General features: G+C 31.5%; 2 protein-coding genes across 3 annotated transcripts in view; both read right to left on the bottom strand.

The window, feature by feature from the left end:
• LOC103576453 (dipeptidase 1) overlaps nucleotides 1-15,431 on the bottom strand; it is a 60,106-nt gene extending 44,675 nt beyond the window's left edge. Inside the window, exons 1-4 of one of the 2 annotated variants that reach the window (XM_053739273.1) lie at nucleotides 15,340-15,420; nucleotides 14,833-14,920; nucleotides 12,635-13,782; nucleotides 498-651 (exon numbers count right to left, since the gene is read on the bottom strand). In XM_053739273.1, coding sequence (XP_053595248.1) covers nucleotides 498-651; nucleotides 12,635-12,759 — 279 coding nt within the window. In that variant the 5' untranslated portion in view covers nucleotides 12,760-13,782; nucleotides 14,833-14,920; nucleotides 15,340-15,420. Of the gene's footprint in view, nucleotides 1-497; nucleotides 652-12,634; nucleotides 13,783-14,832; nucleotides 14,921-15,339 lie in introns of both variants that reach the window. The other variant, XM_053739270.1, reaches the window with a different exon arrangement.
• A 6,902-nt stretch (nucleotides 15,432-22,333) lies between these two features.
• Nucleotides 22,334-24,590, bottom strand: LOC103576466 (histidine-rich glycoprotein). Its single transcript, XM_008556685.1, has 3 exons — nucleotides 24,579-24,590; nucleotides 23,795-23,992; nucleotides 22,334-23,707 (listed from the first exon to the last, which is right to left on the bottom strand). The coding sequence occupies exons 1-3, from the start codon at nucleotides 24,588-24,590 to the stop codon at nucleotides 22,334-22,336; spliced, it is 1,584 nt and encodes a 527-aa protein (XP_008554907.1).
• Between the last annotated feature and the right edge of the window lie 737 nt (nucleotides 24,591-25,327).

Genomic DNA, 25,327 nt, shown 5'->3' with positions numbered 1-25,327 from the left:
TTATCGTGACTTTACTATACTGAGAAAAAACTTGACTTAAAAAAATAATGAAAACAAGAAAGAGCTGAGAAAAAAAAACCAACAACTTGAAAGAAGTAGAAAAAAAAAATGTAAGAAATAAAAAGGAAAGTTCAAAACATTTTGTCTTACTTTCATCGGGGTACTCGATTTTACACCGGTTGGCGCGTTAATTTTCTCGTTTTCACCATTTCGAATAGCAGATCATTGTTTTTAAGTATATATATATATATATATATTAACGAAGAAAATAGGAAGTAGCGCTAGCAAGATTCTGGTAATTAAGGAAGCTCAACGGCGCCTCGGAAAAGACTTCTACCAAGGAGTACAAAGAATAAGAGGCGAGAAAAGCGATTTCTTAAGAAGGGATGAAGGAAACAGCTATTGAGAAAGTCGAGTTAAACTTTCTTGTGAATAACAGAAATGTTAGCGGATTACAAAAGATTATCAGTTTTATCTATTATTATTATTTATCTTACTTGTGCTGCAACCATTCCCTCTTTCAGTCTTCGTAAGTCTGTATGGCTCCACGCTGTGTGGGACCAAGGGTGGCTATCTCTCAAATCGTCAAATTGGAAATCTCGCAGCTGATTTTTCAGAAACTTTCGAATATTCCACGGCAAGTCGTTGTGTCTGAAAAACAAATTAATTTACTTCATTATTAAAGCATTATTTTCATTACTTTGAACGAAGCGTTCATTTGAAAACCCCCATAAGTATATAAATGCAATAAAAATCAATTCGAGCAAATTTTTACCACAAATATATATTTTATATTTGATTTGCATTGTCTTAAAATAATTCTAAGGGTTTTTTTTTACTTTCCTGGGACGTTGGAAGCATTATACTTATGGATTTTTTCAAATAAATTGATTTTTCATGTAAAAAAATATTTTTCAATGCTAAATTGGACATTCAGGAAGTCAATAAATTTATTTGATGCCGTAAGATGGATGGTCGTAATTTCGGGTCATCCGGGTTATAAGGTACCAGGTAGAGGACTTTATGCACCGTTAAGCTACCGGCTTTTTGAGAGCTTGGGTTCGAACCCAACTCTCAATCGATCATACCTTTTTTAAAAAATTATTAAGTAATTTTCCATACTAATGTATGTTTTTTTTTTTCCACGATTCATGATGCGAAGCATCAGAGAGAGCTTTACGATCGAAAAATTTTTTTCGCCTCACTTCGACAACTATTTCAATTATTATACCTTTGTTGATTCACCGAATTAAGATATGTTGCACACCATTTTGAAGATAATTTAATGGAGATTAATTCCATACTTTTCAAAAATTTATTTAGTTCAATAAAAACCGAAAAAACATCAAAATAGTTAAAAAAAATTTCCTGTCCGTCAAGTATGAAACCCGTAGACACGATAACTTGCGAAAAAATCCAATAATTGAAACAAATTTTTTTTTTAAAAATTCTTTGAAAGATTTGTAGGTTCCCTATTGAAAATGGCTCGGTAATTCAGTGTCGTTTAATTACAATTAATAAAAGAATAAAAAGGCTGCATAATTATACATACATATATATCTATGTGAAATTAACATGGATGGTGATATATCTATACATTATACGTACATTTATTCCACCAGAGGCGCTTGTACATTATCGGCCTAGTACAATATAATTAAAAAAAAAAAAAAAAATTTTAAATATTTTAAATTTATTCGTGCTTCCCGCCATTTTTTATTATTATTTTATTATTTCATAGTAAATGAGGATTATAAGTCGTGCATTTTTGGATTTTCCAAATTTTTTTTTTTTTCATTTAACTTTGAATAAAATAAATAAAAAAATAAATTTTTATTGACAGTTATCGCGCTCTTATTGGAAAAATCAAGTTAAAGAAATATATGGAAGTAAAAGTACGTTAGTACTTTTTATAATGTAGAAAATCAAAGTTTTCTGGTTGGATGAATCGTGAAATTCTCGTAGTATCTCCGGATACATAAATATTAAGCTCGTAAAGCGCAACCTCTTGTGGTTTTTAAAGCACGTGTATGCTCTCGTTCTCTTTTTGATAATGTTACCTAGATACCTTCATAAATATATAAACATATATTTATAAATATATGTAAATGGAGTGGCGCATAACTCAGCAGTACTCTATGAAAGCGTAAATTTTAACAACTTTTGAGAGGCGAAACGTGTAATAGTTTTGCATTTTCTACTCGCGTGAGAGTAATCTCCGAGTTTTCCCACTTTCACCCGCATCTTCAACGACCATCACTGCCAGGAAGATATTAAATGTATTGCACACTTAAATACGTACATCTATAGATATGTAAAGAAGTATATTTTTACAAATATAACCAAACTTTGTAAACATGGTAGCCATTGCAAATCTCTCATGCGTGTTATATAACCTCAACATAAAAGTTTGCCACGACACGTCTCCATTTTCAGCGATACTTAAGAGTTATGTATTACGTGTTTCCGGTTACTTCCATCAGCTATCAGATAGCAAGTAGTGAAAAACTTACTTTAAGTCTACTATATTTTTTATTCTTCACTTAATTACACTTTATCATATTGTAAAGATATTCTCTCATAAAAATTTTTTTCAAACAATTTTAATTATTTAACTGCTCTATTGTCAGCATTATATTCTGTCACATAAAGATCGTGTCCGTAAAGTTCCCATTGTTAAAATATATATCAAATATTTTATTACAATTAAATTAATGGCCTGAGTAGAATTGTTACTGAGAGATATGGAATTGTTTTCTTGCCACTAAAAGCTATGAGAGATAAAATAGTGGAAACTAAAACTTATACCGAAGATTTTTCTTCACCAATAGCAACTTTTTGACATCGTATATAAATTGCTTTTTTGTAACGATTAAATTAAATTGAAAAAATATATGTGTATTAAAATTACAACATCGTTTCTATGGTTATCAATCACAATAACCTATCACGCGCCTGCTAAAATGATAAATTTATTTTATCGGCTATAAATTCTATTTTTAAATTTTATCTTTTTTTAACGCCGGTAATAATACGATTATACTATCAGATTCAACGATATGTAATATTGATCCATTAATATTTTAGTACTCGAATTAACTTGATTAATTACACGCGCGTAAAACGTAATTATATATCATAAATCCTCATCGGGTCTTTTCGATTTCAGTTTATTTCCACCAGTCATTTTTTCTTATAGGCCAATATTATTTTAACGTTCATTTAAAACCTTTTTTTTTTTTTATGTGTTTTAGCTTCCTTTTTTTTATTGCTCGTACTAAAATTCCCCTGGGAAAAATAGTTTAGAGAAATAGATATAGGTAAAGAGTATTACTCTTGGTGATATTGTCGAATGACGCAAGTATGGGAAAGACGTGTCAAACACGAATAGCGAAGAATAGGAAATCTAAAAGGATGAGTTTAAAGTCTTTGCTGTAACGTCTTTGATTCTTTTTCTTACTTCTCATTCCATTTGTACGTACTATTTTTTATTTCACTTGTTCTCTCAGTCTCACTCATTCTCTTTTACTTTTTCACTCTCTAAGCCAGGGTAATGGCGGACCGTAGCTTGTGGAATCCTCTTATCCTGGCTCTCTTGTTCTTGTTTGGCCATGAATCGGGTAAAGGCTTTGATACGCTTATCGGGGTCGTGACCAGAGACTAGTGACTGCCAACGCGGATTTCACATTCATTTGTGGATATTGTTTTTAAAACAATAGACCTTTTTATACGGTAGTTAAACATTGTTAAAAAAAATTTTTTATAATTATTTTAATTACTGTTTCGACTGTTGACATTTTAATTTTAACTTTTCAGAGTCATTTTTAAATTAATATATCAATTAACTCATACTCATGTGTTGTAAAATTAATATTTTTTATTTTCAACCAAACATTTTAACCCTTACACGTTCTACTTTGATCTAATGCAACATAAAAGTAATATTTAAGACAGAAATTGTGTATGTTTCAGTGTCTTTGGAATAGGGACACATATATGTCTTCAAGTATACATTTTTCAATGAATTACAATAAAATACTACACGCTTTTATTGTAAAACAAATATAAACTATAATAGAAAATACAATTTATTAAATGTATATACTTATTTATAATACTAAATATTATGAAAGTCTACAAAACAATTACGATCTGAAGTATAACATAAATGAACACTACATGGAGAGCATGTATTATTTGTGCGATTTTTCAGGCGCCATTTAGCACGCTGGGTTTTTTTTCTATTGCTAACTTTCACCATTACATGTGAAGGTGTTCCGCAAAAACTTTAAAAAGTATGTGTCTGAAAATCGAAATGTTTTTCGCGCATCGAAAATGAAAAAAGTTTAGGTAATTTGACTGCTCACGGAGCACTTCCGGAAGTTGGGGGTTGCTGCAATTTTTGGGCGATATACCAGCATCTACATGCGCAACATTTAAAAAATCTAGTCATCCAGTAGATTTCTTCAGTTCCATGAAAAAGTACTGAAAAATTAAGAATTATGAATTTAAAAAAGATTTTACTTAGCCAGTATATTATTGTCTCTTATGCGTGTAAGGGTTAAAATAAATTATTTTTTTTAGTTTGATTGAACTGAACTTGAAGTGAGTGCATTTATAATGGTGTAGCAAAGTAGATCTTTAAGTATCTCTGATTTCGTCTTGAATTATTTAGATGTAAACAAATAGTTAGTCGAGAGGTTTCATCGAAATACACTCTACAAAAAGAACTGTGCATTGAAGGAAAAAAAAATATAATAACAATAATAATAAAAATAATAATAATGAAGCAAGAAATAGAGAATGAGAAAGAGAATTTTATCCGTGAGAGCTGTAAATTTTCATGATCTTCATCCTCAGCTCTGGTAAAGTTAAACCGTGGAATGCTGCTTGGGAACATCTCATCTCCTTGTGGAATTCGGTTTTCCGGGATCTGAGGTAAAATGAGCTCACAGGCTTCTCTCTATGGAATTTTACGATTTTGGCAACGAGAAGAATTCCCATCGCGTCCAGTGTGTTGCCCCGGAAAAAAAGTTTCAAACTAAAATATATATGTGAAAAAAAGAGGCCGCAAAAAAATAAGGGGAGAGAAAAAAAAAGCGACAAGATGAGGATAATTGTTAAAGCACGATAAGGCGGCTGACCGCAATATGCATATGAATAGAATATTCTGTTTACTGTGTACATTTATACAAAATATAGATGCAGGTACGTATGAACGTACATCGCAATAATGCTATATGCAAATTCATTATTAATGCATTATCATTATCATTATTATTATTATTATTATTATTATTATTATTATTATTTTATATTTCTGTATTATTTAATTTTTACTCTTTTTCGGTGGTTTAATTTTCTCTCATTACGACGTTAAATCTCATGACAATGTTAAATCGTGATCGGAATCCCTAATGATCCTACCACCGGCACTGTCATTAGAAAATGTCTCATGGCAATCAAATTCAATTGGTCAAATAATTACTTCCCGTACTACAATTCTGCTCGCACTTAATCGCCGCATTCAGTTAGTTTTAATTTTTTTTTTACGTCTTTATTACCCAAGGATTATTACAGTTACTCAGTTACGATCCACTAAAGCGTAACAGTCCAGAAGTAAAAATAAATTTTTTTTTTTTAAATAAAAAAACAAACAATAAAAGGAAAAACAATATGCAGCCATCGGTTTAAAGCCGTCGAGCATTAAAATTCTAATAAACCCAAAGATAATTATCCGTATCTCTGTTTTTGAATTTTATTGCTAAATATATATATATATATATATATATATAATACGAAATAACAACAGAATGCTGAACATGTGCTCGTGGTACTAAAAAGATCAAGTGACGTTGAGTATTATGTGGAACAGAGAAAGTTTGAGCCAGTATGAGTTAAATATAATTTTCTGAGTTTAGCATCACAAGGATCCATATGTAGAATTGAATTGCCTTAGAGTTTAAAGCTTATGTATATGTGTATAGAGTGTATAGTTTAGGGTCGAAATGATATTGTAGTATGAGGGACACGGAAACGAGCAATAAATTAGCTTGTGTACACCCCTTTTCTCGCTCCAAGCGTTTCATGTACGAGTTTCGCATCGCTTTGACTTTAATTCTTGTCTCTCTGAACACACACTGAGTAATATACCCACAAGACATTCAATATAGATATATATCTGTTTAACGTAAGGTAAAAAGGGAGCAAAGGGCAAATAGGTAGCGAGAGAAGAGATAAAGTTAAAGAGGAAGACGGTGATTGTGAATGAAAAGGGACAAAGAGGCTTAAGGGCCGGGTTGACTGTAGGAATGAGGAGGTCGACACTCAGCTAGTTAACTGGAATATCTTGGAACATTAGTGATGGCAGTAGTGTCGGAGATCGAGGTAATTGCCGGTCCGGCACTCGCTGCAGCCCATCTATATTCCTTCTCCTCTTCCCTCTCCTCCTTCTCCTACGCTGACTCTTGCCTGCTCCGATATTCCTACTTGTAGTACCACTATCTCAGTATCTCATCCCTCTGTTCCTGTCGTCATCAAGAGTGTATATATAGTTGTGTCATCCCCTACTACTCAGAGACAGATGCAGAGGTTGAGGCAGAGGCTCGTTCACTAACCGCTACACAGGGCCAATTATATCGATTTGTATTTCATTGAGGAAAATTGCTCATTAGTTTCCTCGTTGGTACATCGGTATATTCTATTACTATATAACCTATAACATGCTAACATCTTGATGAATGTTAATACATTACCAGCAATTCTCTTTGGATTTTAAATATTTCCTATCGATATCAGTCAAGTGATTTTATTATTAATTGCTGGTGCTTTTGATGAATTAATATTTGATACTGATATCAATATTTACACGGTAAGAAATAGCTGGCGTTCAACACCATGCTGGTATGGTCTCAAGACAGATACTCAAATAGTATGTGAAATATTCTAAGACAGTATTGTAATGAGTCCCAGAAATATGGCGTTATTTACGGTACTGTATAGTACTGTACGGAAAAAAATAGATAGGGATGGTTCCTGTGCTACACAAGAATGATCGTAAAGCATGTAAGAATTAATCTTAGAACATTACGAGTTTTCGTTATAATAGGCATGGGTTGATTTTACATATGACTGAGTACGATCCAACATAGCAGCCATTACTATGTTACACATATTGTGTTCACAATCACTATTCGCTTTCTTAATAGTACAGGTTCCTTTCAGCAATAGATGTGTTACTATATAAAATAGATATAGGTCCTGTGGGGGATGCGTGACTCCGGACAAATGCGTTCCATTGTCGTTCAGCATAGTAACCATTCTTATACTAGCCAGGAACCGTTGCTTTCAGTCACAGTTCTGACTACTGTTCAGCGGGAACTAATGTTGTAAACAGCACTCAGACATGTAAATGAAAGCAACAGTTCCTGTCTAGCACAAGAAAGGTTACTATGCTGAACGATAATGGAACATACATTGCATATAATTTTACGACGTATAAAAATCTTCGATACCATACAATATGGCGTTCACGCCCATACACGGAGAGAAAATTATGGTAACTGTTGCTAGTACGTTTATGAAATATCATTCCATACCGTTATGGTAACGATTACTTGGGATAATGGGATATAGACCCATACTTTCTGGGAAAAGTTCCCATAAGTATGGGAACAATCCTATCATTATGGTAACAGTTCCCATATCGCATGTGAAAGAATCATGGTAATCATTACCATACTCATAGGAATAGTTCCCACAAGCAAATAGTAACCGATCCTATAACCACATTGTAATGGTTCCTAAGTGTATATGGGAACAAGCCCTGTATATTATGGTAACTATTCCTATAATATTATGGTAACCATTATCATAGTAACATGGTAACGATTACCATGATTCCACAGGAACTATTCCGATACCATATGGGAATTATACCCATAATTATAGGAATGATCACCATAATATATATGGGTGCCGTTCCTATAATCAACATTTGAAAAAAACCGGTTACTATGCAGTATGGGAACAATTCCCATAATATATTGTAACTGTTACCATAATTTTCTCTCCGTGTACTGACATAGTGATGTCCGCAAAATATTTCTTACCATGTATGTTGGTTGTTTAGCATGTTTATTCGCAAAGAACTGGTCGTTAAAAATAATTTGAATGGTCATATTTGTTGAGATCTTTTATCTGAAGAGTAGCCTTTGATTATTTATACAACCTCTATGTCATTCAAGTCTTATTTGTGTTGTCTACTTTTTTTTTTATTTTATCGCGTCAAAGTGTTTGTACTCTTAACTTTACCACAAACTCACGTACTTTGTTTATGTCGACGAGTGGATTTTATATGGTGCTACGGTTAAGAATTTTTTTTAGTAGAAAAATTATTATTTTATTTCATTATATTTTTTTATTTTTTGATTATTGTTTCATATATATTTTACGTTGCTTACATAAAGAAATAAAAAAAAGTAAACGAAAAAGATGTAAAAAATTTTTAAGTGGTAGAAACAGAAACAGAGCAAACGTACAACGGCTGAAAATTTAAATGTGAAAAAAGTTTTAGCCTGCGGATAATTTACAGTAAATATTATACAGTATAAAAAAAAATATGGAAGATAGTGAATATTGAGAGCTGGGTTGTATTCAAATCTATTTTTATCAGACTAAAAAATAAAATCTATAATACTACAATTTTAAATATTACAGTAACCCCAAAAGGTTTTTTAAACTTTTCCTTTTTTTTTTATCCTTTCTCGAAATTTAATTTTTTTATATTTTTCATTCCACGACTTTTCAAGAGTTTTAAAATGCCCGATAGTAAATTTGTGTCTTTTCCATCTCAGAGAAGTGAAAAGTGCAGTTTTGCGGTAGCAGGATGAAACTGCCAGCAAAGCGATTTACTTTAGAGAATGAAGAACGTCGGCGAGGCGACGCCCGTCGTTTATTCCTCGTTCTCATCTCGTCTATACTCTATATACTCACTACTACTCTCGTTTCTCTTTACGCGGGCGTTGCATCGATCGAAAACGACGACGAAAAGCTCGCGCGTTAAACTCCACCACCAGTTTCATCTCTAGCTCTAGCTCTAGCTCTCGTACCAGCACCAGCACCAGCAGTAGAACTGCCTTCACTGCTATACATCGCTACACAGCTTTCACCACCGGTGGGTGCTTTCAACTGGTGCAGAACTTGCCACGATCCAGTTACACTCGTTACCTCTCATCGTCATTCTGCGTACTCTCTCACTCTCAACCTCTGCATTTTCTATACCGTCTTAACGTACCTGGTGCACAAACTGCTTGTTTTTTTTTTTACTTAAAATTGTATTTTATTTGAAACCTGAGTATTTTGGTATTTACGCCGTCGTCGGTCGTTTGCCATTGCCACCACCGATGGCTTTTCAATGAACACACTATACTATACTATAAGAAACCACAGAAAAGCATTACGCCGTCTTTCACGTCTTTAAAACCCCCTGTACTCTTCTTCTACGGTTAATCTTCTGTACGTGTCGCTTTCAAGATGCATCGCCTTCATCCTATTTCTTATCTTGTCTTCAACATCGTTATCTTTTGTTACTTTATTTTATTTATAGTCCTCCAGCCGTTATGCTAATTAAATATTTCCGGTGTGAAAATAAATCCTTTCACGTAATTTACTTTTACTAACCAAAATTAATTCATTGTAAATTTAGTTATGTATATTTATATTTAATTTATTTAAATGTAGTCAGTTTAACAAGTTCTTAAACTTTTAATAATTTGTTTAATTTTTAAATAAATTGTATTTCAGTTGTCGATAAATTTAATAAAATACTTTCTTACGCTCCATTTGGCGGGTAAAAAAAAGAGAATATTGAATTTATCAAATGAAATTTAAAAAAAAAAAAAAACATTTTATGAACCAGTTTAAATAAAAAAAAAAATCCTGTAGGACACTTTCATCGTGAGAAATCTCGTGGGAATTTCAGTTTGGTACTGCGACTACTGCTGTTGCTGCTTTTACGAAGAAAGGATGCAATTTACTCGCCACGACAAAGACCGTCTACGTCTGATCCGTTAACCCATTTGATAGGACATCGATATATTGTGTGTGGGTGAGTAGTCCACAGAAGTGTGTATCTGTGTGTCAAAGAACACGGCTATTGTGACTCATGCATCGTATCAGAGTATCGAGAGATCACTGGAAATTCATTTCTCGGAAGAATTGATGGGTATTATGTTCCGATATCTCGATAATGGAAAAATTTATGGCAGATTATTTTCATATTTTTTTTTTTTTTTTTTTTTTTACGTTAAATCGGATTATTTTAAATTTATAAATGTTTTTTCATCAAAGTAATATTTTATGGATTCCGTGGGTTTTTTAAAAAATTTTTTTTATTGGTATAGAACAGGATGATCGGATATATAAACCGACATATATGACAACGATCAAGTTATTTTGCTTGGGATAAAGAGAAATGTAAAGTGTTATGACTTTATGCCAACTTTATTGGCAATACCTTTTTTAATATGAGCTCTCTTAAAAAATAAATGCCTCTTACGCTGCTTATATTAAACTTTCAATTGTTATTTTACGTGATTTTACAATAAATTATTGCAGTAAATTTTTATTAAGATTTTTAAATAAAAATTAATATTAAATAAAAAAAAAAATTAGTCTTATTTTTATATCTAAAACTTGTACGTAACTTTAATAGTTAAAAATACCAATTATTTTTTTTTCCACATTAAATTCTACATAATTAAATAGCAATTACCTTGAATTATCAATTAAAACTTTTAATTTGACGTCAAGTTAACTAGAATATTATTTTTCATAATAAAAACTTTTTTTTTAATGCTTTTACTTTTAAAAATAAAATCTAATACAATTTTAATTTAACTACACAACTGTTTTCATTTTTTTGTCACTTTTTATTAAACGCGCATTTTTTTTTCTTTTTTTTAATTAACATTTCTCTGCGTAAGTTTGAATAATGTTTTTATAGTATACTACACTGATTAAAATAAATATTTGTCCCAAATTAATTAATTTATTTATGGCTTTTTTTTAAATATTTCTTAATGACAAAATAAATATATTTGGTACAACTAAATATGGCAGTTGATTTAAAAAATTTTATATTTTTACTGAAATATATAATTTATTTATGGTAAGTAAATGACATATTTGTGGTAAAGATATTTAATATGTGACGAATAACGAAAAATTCGGTGATACTTGAGCACATGGCCCAACTAACCTTTCTTTGCAAATTGGATCATTTTTTTACCCCAAATAATTCACTTATTTCACGCAATTAAATTGCTCAATTATATTAGGGTAGGGAGGGACAAAACGGGTACTTAGGAAAATGCTAAATTTTTGAGAACTCAAATACACTAAATTTTTTTTTTTTTTTTTTGATATGCAAAGTAAATAGAAAAAAATTTTCAGTGGTGATTAAAAAAAAAAACAAATTTCATTTTTGTGGGCAAAATTGGGTACCCCCTAAAAAAAGTGAAAAAAAAAAAAAAATTCTGGATTTTAAATGAATTTGATTAAATTGAATGTTTTCGAAAGTAATTTTCATAAAAAAAAATTACGTTTTACATAATGTTGAATTCTCTGTACAAAAATTAATCTTTATTCTAATATATTTATTATTTGTGTTTAATTTGAAATGTGTATATATTTACTGAAGTAAAAGAAAGCTAGTATGGATCTAATTATATAATCTGAGGTACTTAGGTCAACGACAGATTGAGGCCCATGTTCCAAATAAATGTAAGGCAATATATTTCTCTTCATTTGCACTCATATATATATTTTGAACTTAGACATTTTTGTTGTAGAAAAGGAAGAGAGGTTGTTAGACCTCAGTGTTAAATAATATTAAAAGAATAAATTAGTTTTAAGCAAATATCTTTAGAGAAAAGACATATCCTAAAACGTGGCTTTTAATAAAGATAATTTTCATTTTTATTTTTTAAATAAATTAATTTGATTTAATTCGTGATTATCCTACTTGAATTTCCAACCCATAATTATTGAATATAAAGGAAGAAAACATTTTTTAAATTATTTTTATCATAAAACAAAAGTCATTAACGTTTTTCGACTCACACTCAATTTTTGAAAATGTTTAACGAAAAAAATTCAAAATAATGCTCAATTATATTTCCAAGCTCTACCCCATTTTGTCTCTCCCCCTCCATATCCAAATATACGATATTTTTGGGTCAAACAAATCTTTTTTTCATTGTACTAAATAACTCGTAGTAAAAAACCTAATAAAGTATTTTTAAATTTAAAAAAAATATCGTAAACTAAAAAAACAATATTTTTATTGAAATTGACTCATAAAAACCCAAGTTAAAAATTCTATGACAAAATACTCGTATCTCGTGATAAATTTAACGATTTATATAGAAGCGTGTCTGTATATATTTTTTTTTAATGTCATTTTTACGTCAAAATTAAAGTAAAAATGACAAGTTTACTATCTCAAGTATAAAGTATAACATATAAATCTTCAGAAGTTGACGTTGAAGGGTAAAAGTACAGTAATTTGGTAGGGTTGTAAAAGAAATACTATATTATAAAACGAGTAATAAAAGTGAGAAAATACACTTACCCATCTATCAGCGGCACATCCCGAAGGATTCTGCGGGCAGCTGCGAGCCGGTCGCCAGCGTGAGCAGCCAACAGAATCCTCGTCAGAAGCTGACCCAGCACCATCACGCCCATCACCATCCTCATCCTCCTCCTCGCTGGGCCCGCAGCTTCCTGTCGCCGATAATGTCCTCATGCCATAGCTCGATTAACTCTACTAATCTCCCTTCTCACCTTCGCTAGCATCTACGCGAGCTTTTGAACCACACCCGTCTGTCCTTTAATCTTTAGTATCTGTCCTATAGAGTGTTGTTGTGTTTATCTCGATTCTCCTTACATTCACAACAACCTCACTTTCCAATTACTTAATTAACTAATTTCATTAATTAATTACTATTGGTTTAATATTTTAATCAATCATTAATGTCCTCTGGCATTCATTTTATTTTTGACACTTCAATGTGTCGATTATTTGTCGAAAAATAATATGGCGGCATATTTGAATAATTTTTTATTTTTTAAATTTACTTATCAATAAAATTAACCGATTGATTAAAAATATAAAAATGCTAATCACTGGGCACGTGATTTTATTGAAGTATAAAAAAAGTATTTGTCGTTTTTATCGAAGCTCAGATCACTTTTTAATAACACTATCATCACTTCAAACTCACAAGTCACGTCAATAAACTTAGTCACTGCCTTTTTTTTTACCTTATAAATATTTTTATTTTTTATCGTAATCGCCTGTTTACTTTTTTTATTCAACTTCTAACGGCATTAATCACGATTGGTTTGTTTTTAAAGCTTTTCGTCTCTTCTCGAGCTTGGGAGTATAACACAAAATCGTTTCCACCTACTGTGCTGAGTAACCAGGTGAAGAGAGTTAAAGTCCTCGTGGGTGTCGTTAAAGAGGTTGCCCACAGACTATAGAGATCCCGCGGAGCTCGTTAGTGCTCGGTGATTAATTAGCTTGGCGCCAGGTAGCGGTGAGATGTGAGAGATGAGATAAAAAATGATTTAAAACAAAAAAAAAAAAAAACAAAAAATCGCTGATAGAAGTCGATGAGAAATGGTAAGAAAGATCCTCTTGGATAACTTTTTCAGTAACAAGAAAATCCAAACTTATTTCTTGGGTCAAATCACTTCGATGGTAAACTCTCGAGCATTCTGCAAATTCAACACTCGATTACTCACTTGTATTTACTTTGATATCAACACGGATATTTTTTATTTATTTTCTATTTAGGGATTGAGTTTTCGGTGTAAGAATTTCTTTATCAGATTCGATTTATCTCGATTCGACTTATGTCCTTGAGAAGATGGATTTCCGTAAAGTTTACTCGATCTTATACATGGTTATACATATCTATACATATCCTCTATATATATGTATATACATCTAGGTTTATATATATGAGTATATGTATGTTGAAATAGCCAACGACAGGAAATTTAAAAGGAAAAACGTTTTTCTGAATTTGATACGATACACGGTGACATTTTATCGAGTCTCATGTCAAGTTTTCCATATATATGTGTATTTTTGTATGCGGAACAAAAAAAATGTTAAACTATTTTACTATGCTACGAATTTTGTTTTATATCCGTTTTATTATTATTATTATGACTTTTTTTTCATCTTGTCGAATATTTTTTATTCACAAATGATAACGTTGCTGTCAGTGTAATTTGAATTATTCAAAATTTCCCGACCATACTATAAAATGGTTTCGTTTTAAATATTTTTTGTGTCACATTCAAGCGAAAAATTTTTTCGCGTTGGAAACTCGTAAAATTTCACGCAATACAATTTAATACAAATTTATAACAATTGTGTCAGAACAAAATTGCGTAAAAAAAAAATTTGTACATTTTATTCACGTTTAAATTGATGATTTAAATAGAAATAAAATATAATAGCAATAACAATAATAATAATAAAAAAAAATAATAATAATAATAATAAATAACAACAATAATAATGAAAGTAAATAGAGGGCACGAACAAGTTAATTATCAATGACCCGAGATGGGACAAGTGCAACCAAGTGTTATTGAACCAATATCACGGATATTTTACGCATATATGACTTGATACTGTATGTGCGACGATCGAATGATTAATTTAATTTGTAACACTACCAGCTGCTAACGATCCTCTTGTTACTACTATCATTATTATTAATATTATTACCATTATATTATCAATATTAGTACCTCTTGCCAATATACTACAGAAACTACACCCTCGACTAAACTAGTGGTACACTAGGCGTAAATGATCGTCAGCAACTGCGATCGAAATCTGTCAATACAACATATATATATATATATATATATATCTCATATTTCTAACCGTGTTTAACGTTCGACCTATTTTAGATTCGCGACCGACTAATTGTGCTGGTGGTTTCCAATTACATGTACACACCCCACATGTAAATGCAATCAAAATCTTCTGACCCACACATTCACACACTCACATACACACAAACACACACACCCACACACAGACATCCATATAATCAAACAAATTTTATCGGTAAATTTAAATACGGTTGAATAAACTATTTAATTAAATTGTTTATGAATTTATTTAGTTATTTAAATTATACTTGACGTTTAAAATTTTTTTTTTTTTTTTTTATGTAAAAAAGTAGTTTATAGAGAAAAAGATATATTTTTGCAGAAAAATTTATTTTGAATAATGAGGGAAATAATTACACGAGGATTATGGAGATTGGCTGAGATGTCTCGCGGAGATAACCCAGATGAGTGGGAGACTATGCAAGTACGATACACGCGGTCCGGAGTTGAAGAGTCGACTGGTGAATACGTCCACGGTCTCGTAATGTTCCATGGCGCAGGCGTTCTCATTGAAGCTTTTGCTTGTTAACTTGCTTACTATTTTCCCTTCTTGTCGTACTTCTACAACCACATTACATCGGCACGCACTCTCGATACATTACATAGATATACTAATATCCCTTCTTAGTCATTACTTATTACTTATTACTTATTACCTTCTACGAATTTCTGTAATAACAGTTTTATCTTTACTCTATAATCTCTTTTTTTTTTTTTCTTTATCGTAAATATTGTTGAGAAAAATATTTTCTACAGAATTTTAATATTTTAATAATACTTTTACTTAATTAAATTATTGTTTGTTCTTGACGTAAAATTGAAAATTTATAATAATAATAATAATAATAATAATAATAATAATAATAATAATAATAATAATAAAGTAATAATTTCTCTTAAGATCTTTTATTATTAATTCTTTACAAATAAGGTAAAAGCCCCTACACCCGCTCACTTTTCATTGAAGTGAGATTAAATCACTCAATAGAAATTAATAAATAAAATTAAAAACCATATTTTATTTTTATAATTATTTTTTGAAGTTTCGAGTATTGGAATAAAATTTTAGTTTGAAGAATAATGTTGACAATTAATTATTATTAATTTTTTAAATAACATTCTTGAGTGCACCCATAGTCGCTCACTAAAAGTTGTGATATAGCATTACTCCATTACTCTATCAACAAGCCATAGTCTCTCTACTCTAAAAAAAAAAAATAATAGTAATAATAAAAAATAATATACAAAAAGATTTGAATCGAAATTTGAGTTTGAATAAGTTGCAATAAACTATTCGACTTGAATTTTTGTTTCCCTTTACAGAGCATTGAAGTTATGAATTGGTCAGTACAGAGGCGTCCGGACATCCGAAGTCTCAATCAGTAATTCAGAGATAAAGCCAAACGAAACGAAGGGGATTCAAAGATATCTTTGGGCGTTGAATAGATCCTTGAGTTTGGTTGGACGGAAACAAATTGAATGAGATGTTTGCCGAGAGTAAATTTGATTTAGTGTGTTTACGAGTGATAAACTATAAGGTTGGTGTTTGTTATCGAACAAACAATATCCATTGTTGTTGCGTGGAAAAGTAACAATAATAATATTACGTTTGAACTTTAAATAATCCCATAAAACCCCATAAGTCAAAAATAGTAAATTTTTCAGGAGAAGCAAAAAACATTTTTCTCAGATACGTTAGCATAGAAATCATAAACCAATAATGAATAATAGTAATCTTAGCATCCCTAAAAAAGATTCGATGATTCAAAATTTTATTGTTAATTACTATTATTAATAATAATGATTTAAAGTTGATTGACTTATGGGGTTTTTCAACAAAACGGAAAAAATAGTTATAAAATTGTTCATTTTTCAATTTTTCTCCGTCAATTATTTATTTTTAATATTATATTTATAAAATGAAGTACAAAATGTGTATTGGAACTATAATATACGTAAATTATAATAATAATCATTAATTTTTTTTAGGCGCCAATTTCAATTCAAAATTATTTTTTGTACCTAAAGAATATTTTTCTGTGAAATAACAAAAAGAAAATAATTTCTGTAAATCTAAAATTGTATGGTTATTTGAGAAACCCCATTAGTCATTGACTTATGGGGTTTCTCAACTAAACGAGATATTTATCACCCGCGTGGTTAAGCTTTGAACGCTGATTTGATGCATATTTTGATTGATTTCGATGGAGGGATATCCAAAGAGCACAAAAATGCAGAAAACCCAATTTTGTAAAAATGATGACTTATGGGGTTTATCGAATCAACGACTCAAATAATGACATTTTAAATTTTGTAAACTTAAAAAAAATACATTTAATGTTAGAATTTTGACGGAGTAATTGCTTTTTGTCCGCTAAATAAAGTAAAAGTTAATAATCAAGCCGCGTCTTTTTAAGATTTCAATTAAATTTTACAACAAAAAAAAGTACACTCAAAACACGACTATTAGTTTTTAAAATTAGGTATTAAAATAAAAAAAATGTTAATTTAAATGCAATAATTAAACGTAAAAAAATTTCCTTTTGTACTCTTTACTTACTTTAAATTTTTAATCCACTCTAATATTATCCGGTAATTACATTGTAGTTATGTAAATTACGTGATTCGAATTTTATTTGCATACTCGATGAATAGTAATTTTGCAAGCACTTGCGATATACGTAAATGTACGCCATTCATTTCAAATAAAAAAAAATAATAAAATGCTAAACAACAGCCTACAAAAATTACTTAAATAATTACAGTGTTTTTCTTCCATACTATTCTTTATTACCGTTATTATTATTAACCCAATGAATAAAATTAATTCACCTGAATTTTTAAGAGTGTAAAAAATACTCACAGCTCCTGCTATCTTTCATACCCTCATTATTGTGTCTAAGTATATATATATAATGTATATGTACTGTACACAAAATATTACATCTATATAAATATTTTTGTATGTATATATAATATATAATGTACGTGTATACGTAGATCAGATGTCCCGCGTAGCAGAACGGAAATCGCTAGAGCGAATTTAGTTCCGGGACGATTGGCCCGTTGCCAGAACAATTGCGCGCGATATCCGACGACACTCGATTATTGGGAAAAATAGCGTGAGAAATATAAATACAGTGGGTGGAAAACGGAGCTTCCTTTTTTTTTCCCTTGTTTATATTATTGTCGCTATGGGAGGAAGTTGAACAAAATTATGCTACACGTCTGTTAACAGATTGATGATGACTAAAAGAGTCAATTATTATTTGAAATATCGGGAGATATCAACCCGAGCGTTAATGATCATCTCGTTGAATATTTATTGTTTAAAATTTATCTAAACAGTAGACTACCGGATAAGTATAAAAATGAAATGACTATATTTAATGGACTGTGAACATTTCTGTAAGCATAAAAATTTACGATGACGTAAACTACTGATATATTTATTTTTGGAAATATAACTGTGCACAACAAATATTTATTTAATATAAACATTAATTAACACGTTGACGTAAAATTCATACAGAGTTTTATGTATATTTGAGTTACATATATGAGTATATATGTAGGAATACCAACAAAACTCTTTGAATAATTTAGCAAGCAATACGAGAGAGTGATCGAGTGAGGGGAATAATAAAATAGGTTGCAGTCAGTAGTAGTAGAGTACTCGAGTTAGGTTATTGGTAAATTTACGATTCTCTGCTGGGCATCGTGACTGTGATGACGTTTCCTGTACACGCATAGCTACTATGGGAAAACTTACGATCCACGCAAAACCATTTATTGAGAGTGCTTGAGCTAAGGATACATCAACGGCAATAAGAGTAACATATGAATAATAAATCCCATGTTTTGTCTACTAACTGCGGATAATAAGCTTTATTTTATTTTATTTTCTTTTTATTTTTATGCTGTAAAAACAAACACTGTAAGCTCACGCCATCCTGGTGTTAAGTTTATCGGTGCTAATTCACCCCAAAACTGGTGTTAAAATTTTTCCTAGTCTTAAACGATATTAAAAAAAAGCAGTTTTATTTTTGAAGTGTAGCTTCCTATGACCTCAAAACTTTAACATCTGATGAAACTTCAATTTTCTTAGCGGGAAGTTTAAAAATTAAATATTGATAATTATCATGAGCGATTGAAGTGTGCACTTCTGGATTTTCAACAATTTTTTTATTTTTTTAATTTGTGTTAATACTTTAAACAATCCTTTGAGTGCAATGCGACAGTTTGACTATTGAATAGTCTGCGGATACATTTGGTGCCTGAAGCCTTTGGCTTTTTAGTTTGCCAAAGGATGATAGTAAAATCAAGATGTAGATAGTATATTTATAGTCGACAATTGTAAATGTATAGCAAGAAAATATTGAATGTGGATAGGAAGCATTTGAACTGGATAGAGGATCGATTATCGATAAAAGCTTGTCGGTAATATTTGGTCTATTAGACGTGCCATTTTAAAGTATAAACCGAAATTATTTGTCTTGATGGGAATTTTGTATAGAGCAGACAGACATCATAGTTGTGCTTACGAAAGTTTATTTAAAACAAAAAAATTTAATAATTAATGTATTTAACTACACTGAGAAAAAAATTTTATTCTGACAACTAAATTTTAGTTATGACAACAAAATGATTATGAACCTGAAGTTCCCAACGTTGCTGTCCAACGAAAATTTTTTTTACAAAATAAAAAAAAAGTGGCTCCTGCTGAAATTTTAGAAGAATCTTCTAATCTGTATGGCAAGAGCACAAAAAAATCGCCAGGTCTGTATGAGCACTGGACCATCCCCAAAAACCTAGTTTTATATGAGAAATATATATTAGAGTCAGAAAACAATACTTCTGTCACTCGACCCCCCCCCCTAAATTTTTTACAGAGTCATCTAATCATCAAATAAATTTAACGAAACCGATTTAATTATCCGAAGAAAAATTTCTTCTCAGTGTATATATGTTACATAATTAAAGACGTAAAAAAGGGGTTTAGCTAAGTTGCCATAAAATATTAAGTAGCAGAGAGTGAATTTTGCAAATTTATGCGTGGTTGGGAAAAGCGACAAACTAAACGCATAGTTCAGCATTATCTAGGTGCGCCTGGTGTGCCGTCGGTCCTAGTCTAATTAAAGTATTTGCCAAGTGAATTATTTATGAAGTTAACTGAATAAAGAACGATGGGTTTGTAAGTAACTAAAAGCAAAAAAGATCACCGAGGAACGGAAAAAAAGCATAAAAAACCTAACTAAATGTTATAAAATAAAATAAGTTTCACCAAAGTGTCTGATGAGTAAAGAACAAAACTCTTTACCAACCTCAACACCAACAATTATTCTTCCCCGTTTAAACTTTTTATCTAATAAATTTAAACGTTATCATACTGTCTTCAAACTAGACTAAGGACTCAAGACTTTAACCCAAAACGTCATCCATTAATTCAACTAATCACCAATTTTAATAATTTATTGCATCTCCAGCATGTTCTGATGTTATTAAACTTTTATTTAATCAACATTTACAAAAAAAAAAAAATTACTTCGAGTACTCGAAACAAAAAAATAAATACAAACCGTTCGAAATTAAATCCAAGCACGTTTTATTTTTATTATTATTTTTTTTTTTTTTTTTTTTTTTTTCGTGTAATGTGAAATCTGGAGCCACGTATTGCACGAAAAATTGTGTTAGAAATTTCCTGAAGCAGTGACGCGGATGGAAGCACTCATTCTGCAGAGCTTCAGAATGCATTGATTTTTTTTAAAACTTTTTTTTTTTTTTTTTCAACTGTAATGTACGTTATCTTCATTTACTTGCACCTATTCTATTGGCCATTTTTTCTCGCCTTAATTCATTGTAATTTATCCCCTTCCGTTAAAAGTAATTTTTCTTATTTTTTTCTGTTGGACTTATATTTTTTCATTGAACGTTATCTGTCTGCTGGTGAAGCCGCTGTGAAAAAGAAAATGATGTGAGTAGAACGCGACCACCAGTGACTGAGAATGCACGCGACCACAAGAGTTGGGTAAAAAAAAAAAAGTTCAACCAGTGGAACAAAATAAAGGAAAAAAAACAAAAAAAAAAACAAAAAAAAAAAAAATTGAAGCAAGGTATAGTAGAGTAAAGAGTACAGAGTATAAGAATGGAAAAGTGTGGGAAAGAAAAATAAAATGATGGTAGAAGGTCGACCAATGCATGCTGATAAACCTTTTTCAAACCCAATTTTCTTTTTATTTACTTCCATTACTTTATTTATATTTTATTTTCAACCCTACACTCACGAGACTTTAGAACTTAAAATACCCTGTTGTACATCACCTCGGGTTAGTTATGTCCGAGATTCGTTGCTAAAATTTATTGCCGATTATATTTTATTTAAAATGAAGTAAAACATAATTAGCCTGTGACAAAATTAATCAGCTCACCGGCTCACAACAAATAAAATAATAACTTAAAACTTATATCATTAAATTAAAATCAAAGCGTGTATTTAAGTGGTAGTATAGTAATTTGGCGGAAGGAAGGCGTTAGGCAAACATGGTTAGGAGATAAGCGGCCTGAGAATGAAAAATAACGACCGGTACGACTAACCGGAGTGAGAGTTCAAAGTTCGTAATCCCTATCCAAGTTATGTTCATGCTCAACGTTCTGTTCACTACTTTAAGGTAGTGCTGTACACCACTAGGTATACTAGTAATGCTGCTAGTGGTAGTGGTAGCAGGAGAAAGGATAGTGGTAACGGGTTTATGGGTGAGTCTCACAACATTTACAACACTAGTCACTATATATTTCTAACCCTTAGCTTGTCTGGTTGTGAGACAGCCAAAGAAGGAAAAGGTTACGAACTTTAATAAGAGTGAAGAGAGATGAGATGAAATGAGATGAGAATGGAATAGTCAAGTGGTACAGAGTATGAGTATGTCCTAGACTGTTACTGTTGTAAGAGTAAAGTTGTGCCTCCAAGGATCTCTACTGGCTCATCCTCTCTTTTATACACAACTATAGACTATAGATGTATGCATGTACTGCTTTATAATACTCCTCTGTTGCTGATGCTGCTATTGCTGCTCACGTCGGAAAACTAACCGGTGAGAGTTTCAATGGATAATTTTATTAATTACTTACGCGTTGTATTGTTAACCAACGGTGCATTATGTTAATGGGTTTGCGAATAGAGTTGGGAAATGTGTGTATACAGTAGTTATGATTACGTTAAATTAATCTTATTCAATTCTCAAACTATTTTATAATTATTATAGTCTACATCTGTGCTTTACAAAATTCAAATATAAATATATATATATATATTTTTTTTTAATGATACAACAATAAATAACTTAATCGTAAATTAAGCTTGTTGTAAATTAGGATCGGGAGCACTGAGAAGCAAAACGTTTGGTTCCTTTTTGAGGTCAACTTGAGCGACTTGTTCCAGGAGAGTTTTGGTAGATACGTCGTCAGGGAATGTGTAGTCTTCATGAGCTTGAGTTGCATCAAATTGATATCCTTTGAAGTCGTGTTCGTCGTCGTCGTTTGAGTGGTGACTATGATGATCATGTCCATGATGAGCATGATGTTCTTCCTCGTGTTTGTGATGCAGAGAATGGTGATGACCATGATGATGACCCTCATGATGATCGTGCTTATGCTCGTGACCGTGTTTGTGATGATGGTCTTCATGATGACCGTGGTGATGATCTTCATGATGGCCATGCTTGTGGTCATGGTGATGCTTATGTTTGTGATCTTCTTTGTGTTCATGTTTATGTTCTTGATGATGCCCATGATGATGTTCTTCATGATGATCGTGCTTATGCTCGTGACCATGTTTATGATGATGATCCTCATGATGACCATGGTGATGGTCTTCGTGATGTCCATGTTTGTGCTCATGTCCGTGTTTGTGGTGATGATCCTCATGGTGTCCATGATGATGTTCCTCTTTATGTTCCTCCTTGTGCTCATGACCATGTTTGTGGTGATGTTCTTGTTTATGTTCATGTTTGTGTTCTTCTTTGTGATCATGTCCGTGGTGGTGGTGATGAGATTCAGTTTCTTTGTGCTGATGATGATGATGATGCTCATTGACGTGGTGATGTTCGTGATGATGATGATGTTCATTATGGTGGCTGTGTTTATGATGATGGTGATGTTCTGCGTGATGTTTGTGCTCTTCATGATGTTCATGTTTCGAATGATGCTGGTGTCCATGTTTGTGATGATGTCCATGGTCATGTTTGTGCTCGTGACCATGATGTTCTTCGTGCTTGTGATCATGCTTATGCTTGTGGTGATGTCCATGGTGATGACCGTGATGATGGTCTTCATGGTGATCATGTTTGTGATCCTCTTTGTGACCATGATGATGGTCCTCGTGATGATGATGATCTTCATGATGATCATGCCCATGTTTATGTTCGTGTCCATGTTTGTGATGATGTCCATGCTCGTGTTTATGATGATGACCATGGTCATGTTTCGAGTGATGTCCATGTTTGTGTTCATGGCCATGATGGTGTCCATGATGATGACCATGGTGAAAACCATGATGAAAAGTTTCACCAGCATTATTATCGGCGAAACCCAATCTTGAAGAAGCTTTTTCTAAAACACCTGGTGCTTTTAAACCAAGAATGACGTTATTTTTTAACTTATTTGGAATAAATGTTGGTGCACCCACAGACACCGTGAGAGGTTCTGCTTGACGTTTCTTCAAAGTTTTCTACAACATATACGGAATTTAAATTTATCATTATCAATCTTCATCCATATCTTTCATCTTTAAAGTTACAAACTTTGTATTACTTACCTCTGTCTGAGAATCCTGTATCTCTCCGACACTAAGAGCCGCAGGGTTCTCGACGTCTCGCGTAACTCTAACCAAGTCATCTGCGCCATTTGTCTCAGCTTTGATAACCGGTCCCGTGAATTGTTGGTTCCTTGTACGTGGATCCCGGTATCTTGCATCAGTAATTCCAATCACCAAGGCGATCAACACCAAAGCCCACTATCAAACGTATATTATTACATATTAATATACCCTCAAATACTATCCGAGAATTGACTTTGCGTTAGCTTCCTTCATTCCCTTAATTTTGAACAAAGTGTTCTCTCTCCGCCATTCACTATATATAGTTCTATATATATGTATTAACCACCCTTTACAGTCTATGGCGTTCAAAACTCCCGAGATCAAGCAACTTGCCGAGTTCGTCCTGCACGTTCAAGCGGAACAACGAGATAATATCCAGTAAATCGTCGAGAATCCGTCCATTATCATTTTCCACGCCCCTCTTTTTATCTATCCTTTTCCGAATATCTCACCCGGCTGATGGGAAAACGATAGTCGAAATGGACATTGGTTTTGCTACATCCAACAGTTTGACTCAGCAAAATTATAATTCTACATCAGTTTATTTAATAATTAGCTCGCGATAAATTGATAAAGTTTAGAGACCGAATAGATAAAAATTAAAAGAAAATAAAAAATAAATGAAATACTTCTTGGCCAATTGATTCAATAAAGTGTCTATTCACCTCCAATGGGAATTAAGTTACGAAAACTTGAATAACTCTTGTTTAAATTAACAAACCATATCATTCATAATTAAAGATCTTACTGATTGGTACATAAAACTGTTTGTGCGAATTTATGCATACTTCAATTTCAATGAAATAACAACCGCACCAATACAAATCAACCTTCGAGAATTATGTCGCGTTCACCAGCTGTATAACTTGGCGTAATTTATAACAATTAATTAAGCGGAATTGAAACAGAAATAATTAGTTATTTCAGTGAAAAGAGGTTGGTTAAAATTGAAATTAAAAAAGTAAAAAAATTAAAACTAATTTGTATTATTATGTACAATTAAAATAAACATTTTCAACCCTTCTTTTCTTTGAGTTCATATTATCACGCAACGTGAGAAATGTTCGTGTTTAAATATATTTTTTTTCGCTCGAGTTTTCTTTTCTCCTCGTTTTCGGTTTACTCGGTAGAAATTATATGCCCGGAAATTCATTAATAGCTTTATTCATTCTCGCATAGAAATACTGACGAGCCCATTATATATTTTTCATTTTTATTTTTGATATTCATAAATTATTAAAATGAATATAAACATGAATAGAATAAAAAATTAAGGTCTAATTGTATAAAATAAAAATGCAGTAATCAACTGACCGCATCGAGGCCAGTCTGATAATTTTTTATTCTGAAAGCTCAAAGAATTATATTATATAATTATTTATAGAATTTTTTTTGAATGTTTCAGAAAATTTATATCCTTTTATTTTTCTCTTATATTTCAAGAAAATGAGACACGTTTTCTATTAAAGT

Source organism: Microplitis demolitor, chromosome 1 (assembly GCF_026212275.2).
Source record: "Microplitis demolitor isolate Queensland-Clemson2020A chromosome 1, iyMicDemo2.1a, whole genome shotgun sequence".
Classification (NCBI taxonomy): domain Eukaryota; kingdom Metazoa; phylum Arthropoda; class Insecta; order Hymenoptera; family Braconidae; genus Microplitis; species Microplitis demolitor.
The sequence above is the reverse complement of the archived record's forward strand: the minus strand, read 5'-3'. Positions and strand labels throughout refer to the sequence as shown.